At 39.4% G+C, this 8,231-nt stretch overlaps 1 protein-coding gene across 3 annotated transcripts; it reads right to left on the bottom strand.

Moving 5' to 3' along the window:
• Positions 1 to 3,859: 3,859 nt before the first annotated feature.
• Positions 3,860 to 6,104, bottom strand: il10 (interleukin 10). 3 transcript variants are annotated; one of them, XM_040158546.1, is made up of 5 exons: positions 5,827 to 6,104; positions 5,554 to 5,613; positions 5,187 to 5,351; positions 4,385 to 4,447; positions 3,860 to 4,262 (listed from the first exon to the last, which is right to left on the bottom strand). In XM_040158546.1, the coding sequence occupies exons 1-5, from the start codon at positions 5,989 to 5,991 to the stop codon at positions 4,167 to 4,169; spliced, it is 549 nt and encodes a 182-aa protein (XP_040014480.1). In that variant the 5' UTR covers positions 5,992 to 6,104; the 3' UTR covers positions 3,860 to 4,166. The 3 variants fall into 3 exon arrangements, with proteins under 3 accessions (XP_040014480.1, XP_040014478.1, XP_040014479.1); XM_040158544.1 differs by having other exon boundaries at positions 3,860 to 4,447; XM_040158545.1 differs by lacking the exons at positions 3,860 to 4,262; positions 4,385 to 4,447 and having other exon boundaries at positions 4,651 to 5,351.
• Between the last annotated feature and the right edge of the window lie 2,127 nt (positions 6,105 to 8,231).

Raw genomic sequence — 8,231 nt, 5'->3', positions numbered from 1 at the left:
TTTTTTTTTTTTCCATGTCTTGCGTCAGTTCAGGTCCACCTGCCATACTTTTGTCCGCTTCAGCTTTGGATTAAAAAACACATAAAGCAAAAACCTGCTCACTTATCTCTTGTCATTTTCTGAAAACAAAATTATTTTGACAGTGACTAAGGAAAAAAAAACAAGGCTTTAAACCTCTAGAGATAACATTCTTTAATGAAATAAACAGGAAAGAAATACAGGCCCTCAGTAGCTCGAAGCACAATATGTAAAGAATGGTATGGATGACAACAGTAATGTCTTTTTCTATAGAATAGGATTTTTTTTTTTTTAAATTGTAGACTATCAGAGAAATTATCTTTATAAATGGTCATCTTCTTGATTTATTTATTTTTCTACAAAGCCAGTTAGATGATATTTAAATGGACAAAATCAAGGTAAAGAATTTTTCAGTTGTAGTGTATAATGAGAGTCGTAATTTTGTAATATGAGTTGAAAATAGAGTAAAAGTTGTTGGTTGTTGGTTGAGTTCTCCATTTATCGAATATCTTGATTGAATCCCTACACCATGGTTTGGTAAGGAAATAAATAAAAAATGTAAATACCTCTGCCTCAACATTTAGAGAATTTTTCAGCTCAATCATGTCTCCAGTTATGACTCAGGTTGTTTGGTCGGCTTGGGATTTGTGGCTTTGACACAGTGTGCAAAGACTCAACTCGTGACAAATTTGTATCATCCTTGCTACCATAACTGACTCCTGGAATATACGTATTTGCAAAGCAGTGTGGTGGAATTGAGTCAACACGGACATGTGCCAACACTGGGGTGTTTAGAGCAGTTTCATGCCAATGGGCCGGGTTTTTTCTCTCTTCAGGCGCAGGTCAGCCGTTGGCTTCAGCTTCCAGCTTTGAGTGTGATGAAACCTACAGTCATCTCTCTCAGCCATGTGAGTCTGTCAGGTGAGTGAGAAGTGGGGCTTGAGGGGAGTCCCTCATGATCGGAAGCGCTGTGGAGGTCCTACCCCCCTCCCTTGCCTACAACAAGCCTCAAGATGCTGACACAGCACACTCTTCACAAAGGAGGGAGGGCCCTGCACCCATTAGCATTTAATGTCAGAGGTAGGAAACAGACTACATGGTATAAAACTAAGTAGGTAGGTAAAACTCAGAAAGGTTAGGGGTACTTAGTGTATGTAGTGTCTGAAGTCATCACTGCCAAGTCATCTCAACAGTTTAACATTGAAGATTTTCCATCATTATTATTCACAAATGTAAAAACGTGATAAATTAATTTCCTAGTTTGGAAACTTAAATGTCAGTGTGGTGGCCCCAGTATGTCATTATTGTGTAAACCCTTTTAAAGGTGTGGGGAAATATGGAGGATGAAGACTTCTCAGCTGAGGTGCTGACACAGCATGGAATTTTTTTGTGATCTGGCATGCCATCCTGATTCAGACACAAACACACTCAGACAAGAAAGAGCTGGCTGACCCCAGACAAGGTAGTAATAGCGAGATGCCACACATTATTTCTGTAAGAAACCCACAGCTCAGAGTGAACCTCAGCAAGCTCCTCAAACATGATATAATGGAAAGGCTTTTGCTGTCAGTTTTACATGTTCAGCACTTTTTGCTAATCTTTCACATGTGCTGGAAATCCGATCGTTCTTACTGTCAGATACAGTTTGGGTACATGTTGTGGTTACTGTGGTTTCTGAGTTTTTTTTAATTTTCTTCTTTTCGTTTCTTTGCTGCTTAGTTTTTTAGAACATGCTTCTTTTGAAGAAAGACATTCTTCTCTGTCTTTGCCGAAAAGCTGCAGTGGGAAATGTAGACACAGAGTAAATAAGGTCTAGGATTTTCACCTAAGAGCATTTAGCCTTTAACTGGACAGAGACTGAATGTTTTCAGGTTATTTGATACTCACATACAGTCCATAAATATACATGATATCTTTTGGTAAGCAATAACTTAAAATTGACTTCTCATGATGCAAATATGCTGCTGAACAATAGCGACAATAAGAGGCTTTTTGTTTCTGGCAATTCTTTTTGTTTCTGCAACCTAATATGGTCATTCCCATATTCAGGAAGTACCCAGAGTGTCACTTGTTGCACAATAATACAGCTGACTTATTTTCAGTGTTGACTTCTGTTTGTATTATTATGAAATGCTATAAAATATAACTTTGTCACACTTTGGGCAGAGCTTACACATGCCTTTCCAATGAAAGAGAGAGGCAAGAGGTGAGGAAAAGGGTGAGTGCCTAAATTTTCCTTTTTCCAGAATTTTATTTTATTGTTTTCGTTCATCCTGGGCTGAAACATTCAACAGCTCTTTATTCAAAAACAGAGAGTGGCTTTTATTGCATTGTTTTGTTATTTCTGCTATAAATGGTATTATTTTGGGTTTTGGTAGGGTATTGCTTTTTTTTTTTTTCTTAGGCGGGGCAAGGTCCAAAGAAAATATTAATAATGCTAATGAGGGCCTTGCTTCTTTATCAAATAAAATATCAAATTTAGCCCTCCCTCCCATCCTAATAATTTATGTTCAGTCCTGCGTGACTAAATAAAGGCAGTGGGGTTGGAACCCAAGGCCCTCTTGCTTTGAGGATTTTGGATATCTTAACTGTTGAGGGGAAACAGGCATGGCTTGGTAGATCCATATTTTAGATATTGAAAGTAACCATTTTTGACCATTAATTGTGATCATTAAAAACACTGATACAATATTTCGAATCATGGTTCCTACAGTGGAACTATAGAGGAGCCTGTAACTAACTGTGCCAGTTTTGAATGGTGTATCAGTTAACGTTCAGACTAATGACAATGATTCTCTCAATTTTTTCTCAACCTACCTCGAAACTATAGCTCTCTGTAAAGAGGCATCCAGTCATTACATAACAGCCAGACTTCATCTTAACCAAGTTAACAGACAGGCGACTCAAAACGTAAACACTTGTTCTGAGGACGCTGAAGTCTGACTCAACACTTATTTGATAACTCTTAAAGCAGTGAACACAACACTGATCAACAAAATCATCATGGATACTGTTATTAACATTGGTCAAAATAAAATGGCCATGCTCCATCAGACAAATGTTATGAATGATATCTTTGCATAAGGTACTGTCATTGCTGTAATGATACTATTCAGATTGTCCCACGTCAACTAAACAAGTGACTGACTAAGTGTCTTAGAGTAGTTTCAGTGCAGAGACCTGAGTCAAGTCAGGAACCCTGCAGACACTTGTGTGCCTTCGCTGTCAGAGTAATGCATGTACATACATTCAAATGTTATTACAAGATGCAGAGCATGTTTTTTTGGTGCCATTTTTGTTGAAGAGAGTCTTTTATTACTCAAGCCGATGAATCAAACCCTGAAAGCTGTAACCTCAGTTACTATGCAGGAGGTGACATATCAGCACATAAAAAAGTTATCATTTATTTTTGAATGCAGGGCTGCTCTGTTTTACGTGTTCTGTTAGTTCTGTTTTATATGTGTGTCTCTGTGTGACTAAGTGAGATTGCTTTTGCATGTGTGTGAGTGCATGTGCAAGTGTGCGTATGCCATGAGGGTGAGGCTGGCTAGTTACAGTTACGGTAAGTTAAGATACAGCAAGGCTGCTGCTGGTAAGTGATGTATATGGGTCACGTTTGAGGTTTGTGCAACAGCCTATTCAGTTTACACTCTTGTAGTTCCCCACGTAGAGACTGCAGTACTGCAGGATGTGATGTATTCAGTGCTCTACCAGTTACCCCTTCCGAATAAATGTCACATGATAGCAGCTGTATCATCTTGTGAAATAAAATCCAAGGAGGCATGCATTATCTGTAAGTCATTTATTCGGCTTTAACATAAAAAACCTAGTGATAATAAATACAAAATGCATAAAATAAATAGAACAGCTTCCTAAGTGACAGTTTTGGTTCTAACTTCATAAGTGTAAGACTCAATATGGTCTTAAACAGATACTTGTCCCCAGGACAAAAAAGTAAAGAGAGGTCTCAGAACAACAAAGACATCATTTCAACAGACTCATAAAAGCAAATCAACATCTGACAATATTCACACCACTAAAAAAAATGTATTGAATACAAATGAGTGCAAAAGTCAATGACTTATTTTCCCTGAGATGAACGAAGTCACATTGAGATTAGGGTCAGCATGTCCTCAGACAGAGGACACTTAGTTCCTCTGCCGTTTAGAGGCCAGGTATGTCTCAATATAGTTAAACAGCACATCCAGCTCGCCCATGGCCTTATATAGACCTTTACTCTCCATCTGTGGAGAAACACATGTTTCACTTCATTAAAATGCTCCGTCAAAATACAAGCGTGCACATATGTAGAGTGTACATTTTGAAAACATCTTTTACCATTAAAAGATGAAACCTTGACACTCACCTGTGTGTAAGAAGAGTTTAGGTTTTTGATGTCAAATTGTTTCCTGCATGAGAAGTAGCTTCTCTGTAAGAGGAACAACAGAGAGACGATGTTACCACAGCGGTCACCAGCGTTCTTAAGATTGCCATGCCCTGAATTCACCGACCCAGAAAGCTGCCCTCTTCAACCCAGTGAATAAAGTGGCCATTGTACATAGGCAAAGGACCTTGGTTAGGATTTGGGTCCACGCAACATGCGGGGCAAAAACTTGATGAGCAGTCGCGTGCCTTCCCAGTTCTTCCCCTTTAGCAGGAAACTGGATGATGCACAGTTCTGCGCACTGCTGCAGTTTAGGAATCACTGACCAATGCAATATTATGAGCCATCCTGTGAGCCATCACTGAACTCCTCCACTTTCTGTCACAGTCAGCTATTTGCCTCATGTCCAAATGTTTTTGGTTGTAAGCTGAATCACAAGGGGGGTTTTAGGGCGGCTGTGGTCGTCATCAAGTGTGACATCCAACCATTTGTATTCCTGAAAAGCTTGGTAGCTTGGACTGGTAACCTATGATAACAGACGGCAACTTATACTGTATTTTATGAGCAACCGCAGTCCGCGTGTTTTGAACTTTTAAGATGTCATAACAGGATCATTTTCAATGCTGGGACTATTCTGGTCCTCACTAATGCATTCGACAACATCGCGGCGATTTTTGCACGAGAACGGCATCATGTCAGCAAGCGGCACTTGGACAAAGGTGAAATCGGTGCGTGTCTGCGTCTCTGCGCTCCTGTGGGAGCGAGACGTCTGTCGGCTACTCACACATTTGGTGACATCGGTCTTGAGCTCGTCGAAGATCTGCTGTATGGACTCCACGTGAGGCTTTAAGTCCCTGGTCTCCTCCGTCACTCCGGCCATGGCTGTCGGCAGGACCGTGCTCAGGTAGAAGTCCAATATGCTGTCCATGGCTTGGCATGCAAACGGGCTCTGATAGGGGAGGGAAACACCAGCCTGGTTACATGCGGCCGGGTAACTCTTCACTGGTGTGCACGATGCTTGCTCTGTCGACAGTTTTAGTTCTCTGTGTGTTTTCTGATTACATTTGAAAAGCAGCGGTTTTTTTTTTTGTTTTTTTTTCTTTGTTAACCACAATTAACCAACTTCGTCAGGAGTTTATATGGACACTTACTTCAAACGAGTGCTCGATGCTCTGGTCTAGCAGAGCTGTGTCCAAGTCGTTGTTTGCTTCCTGTCAAAAAACAAAAACAAAACAACAACAACGTTGAGCTCAGTGTACCGAGAGACAGTGTCAGCAGCCTCAGAGGTGAGGAAAACACAGCATCACCTGTGAGACTGAGAGGACACACGCCGGCAGGGGCGGTGGCAATCTTTCCAAATGATGCTGCTCAAACTGTCAGGGTACACGCAGCGTCTGCAGAGTAAATGTCGTGCTTTTACTCACATAGAAGTCTCTGATCCGTGAATAGTCCTCTCTGAGCTTCTTGAGCCTGACAGGGAAGCCCTCCACGAAACGGCAGCACTGGTTGTTGCACATGGGACTGCACCAAGCAGTGCTGACGAGAGACATGACAACCAGGGTGGACAGGAGGAAAGACCGAGGAGTCATGCTGCTGGACAAGCTGCTGAGGTCTTGTGGCTGGAGACAAGAGCAGAGTGGGCCCTCAGGAGTGCAGATGCCGCTGGCTCGATGGACTTAGTGGAGTTCTTGGTATGATCTGGATGAGGAGCTTAGGAGCGATAAGTGCATATATGTGGGCTTCATCTCGTGTCATTTATAGCCAAAATTACATACGTGAGGGAGGAGACTGATTGGAAGAGAAACGGTTAAACATGCTTTGTACATGCGGGGGAAAATCTTTTTTTCAGAATCATACATTATATGTGGGTTACTCCTCCCATCAGATAGGCTGATTCTGTTAACCATGAGAAAGGAACGAAACATCTGACAAAGCACTTTGTCAAGGAATTTTGATAGATGACATCATTGCATCATTCTCATTACCTTTGCTTTACCTTTGCTTTAAACACAGGCGCACACACACGCACACACATAAATACAATTTTATTATATATAATAATAGTAATAATAATAATAAGAAGAAGAATATCACTATTACTATAATTATTACTGTTAGTGCACTACGGTAGTATTGTCTTTATCCACTAAACTAGCCTAGTTATGGAATTTATATAAAACTGATAGATAGGTGCAAAAATTGCATTAAATGCAGTAAATCACATTATATAATTCATTCTCACAACAACAAAGGAAATAGTGCCACTCGGGCAAAAATTATAATAAGTTGTGGTTTGAGTTTGATGACGCTGTGGATTCCCTCTGTATGTGTGAACACAGGTGACATCCGCACGTCTTTGCTTTTTTGATGTGAGTAAGTGACAGGACTCATGGTAATCTCTCTAGAGATTCCATGATCTTTGTCAGAGAGTAAATAGTTGATGAGGTTTCCATGTATTTTAACCTAAAAATAATTTTTATATATATATATATATATATATATATATATATATATTTGTAGAAGAAGAAACCTCAGAGAAGTATAAGCGTAAGGTGTATTTTCCCTTCAGTACTTTTTCTGTTGTACGAAATGTCCACTTCCATGCATACTGCAGCGCACGCTGTGTGATTTACAGTTTTCTGTTGGGCAACACTGGTATTTTGAAAAGCTGTTGTAGTGAATACCATTCCAGGTCATTATTGCTTCACATAATCTGTGCACATAAACTTCAGGATGACTTGTCAAGGTTCAGGTTTAAGTTCATCTACTGGAAGAAGCATGTGTGATACTGGGGATAACACAGTGCGCTGTTCAGGAAATTAAATAAATAGAAGTAAAGGCAGGATACAGTTAGTACAGCCCAGGCAACTCAGACAAATGTGGAAAACCCTGCACCAATAATAAAAGTGGAACTTGAGTTTGTTCTTAAGAAGGCCCTGTAGTAGAGAAGATTTTAAAAACCTAACTAGAAAGAAATCAAAGAAGTAAAGTGAAATACAATACACATTATAATATGGCATTCCGTTTTATGTACTGTACTGTACTGTGTCATAATGAAATGCTAAGAGGATGGTTGTTTAGCCTTTTGCCTTAAACAACAGAATGAATAATTTTTCCTCATAACATGAATTTTCCATGCCACGTTCAAATCAATTCACAACACAGAAAACAAAGTGAGGAGGTGTATCACATTTCAGTGTTGTTCACCAGAAAGTAGCATTGCAGGTGCCAAGGACCTTTTTCCTTTTTGAAATCAAAATGCATCTTCAATCCCAAAATGAAAACCGTACAACTGTCAAGTCATTGCTTGGGGGCATATTTCAATCTGTTCAATCATGGTTTGGACAATTGATTGTTTTTTATTTTTATTTTGGCATGACCATTGGGTTTCCATTTCAAAAAAGAAAATGCTTCCTTTCACCTCTGCATGTAAACTAATGATAGTGCTTTGTATTTAGCTTTGGCAGGTTTATGTTGCTCTCTCCGGGACAACACTGAAAAGTAATAGAACACTTCATTTTGTTTTCTGTCTTGTGATTCGATTGACAATGTGTATTGTATTTCTCTTTATTTCTTTATTTGTTTGTTTTTATTTAGTCAGGTGAAAAGTCAGGTGAAACAGTCTTTTGTCAATTCTGAATATATAAGTTGTGACAGCTTATCGTGAGCTGGATTTTGAACAAAAATTCCACCAGAAGTGTTTTTTTGAAGATGTTTTGCTTATATGTTATTCCTTTCTTATTATAATTTTTATCAGTTTTTTAAATTTATAATTATTGGTCAAAAGCAACCAAAACATAAGGAATGCAAAGAAGTGAAGCTTTATTTA

The sequence above is a fragment of the Xiphias gladius genome, chromosome 21, assembly GCF_016859285.1.
Source record: "Xiphias gladius isolate SHS-SW01 ecotype Sanya breed wild chromosome 21, ASM1685928v1, whole genome shotgun sequence".
Lineage (NCBI taxonomy): Eukaryota > Metazoa > Chordata > Actinopteri > Istiophoriformes > Xiphiidae > Xiphias > Xiphias gladius.
Note: the sequence above shows the minus strand (reverse complement) of the source record. Positions and strands in the feature narration are given on the sequence as shown.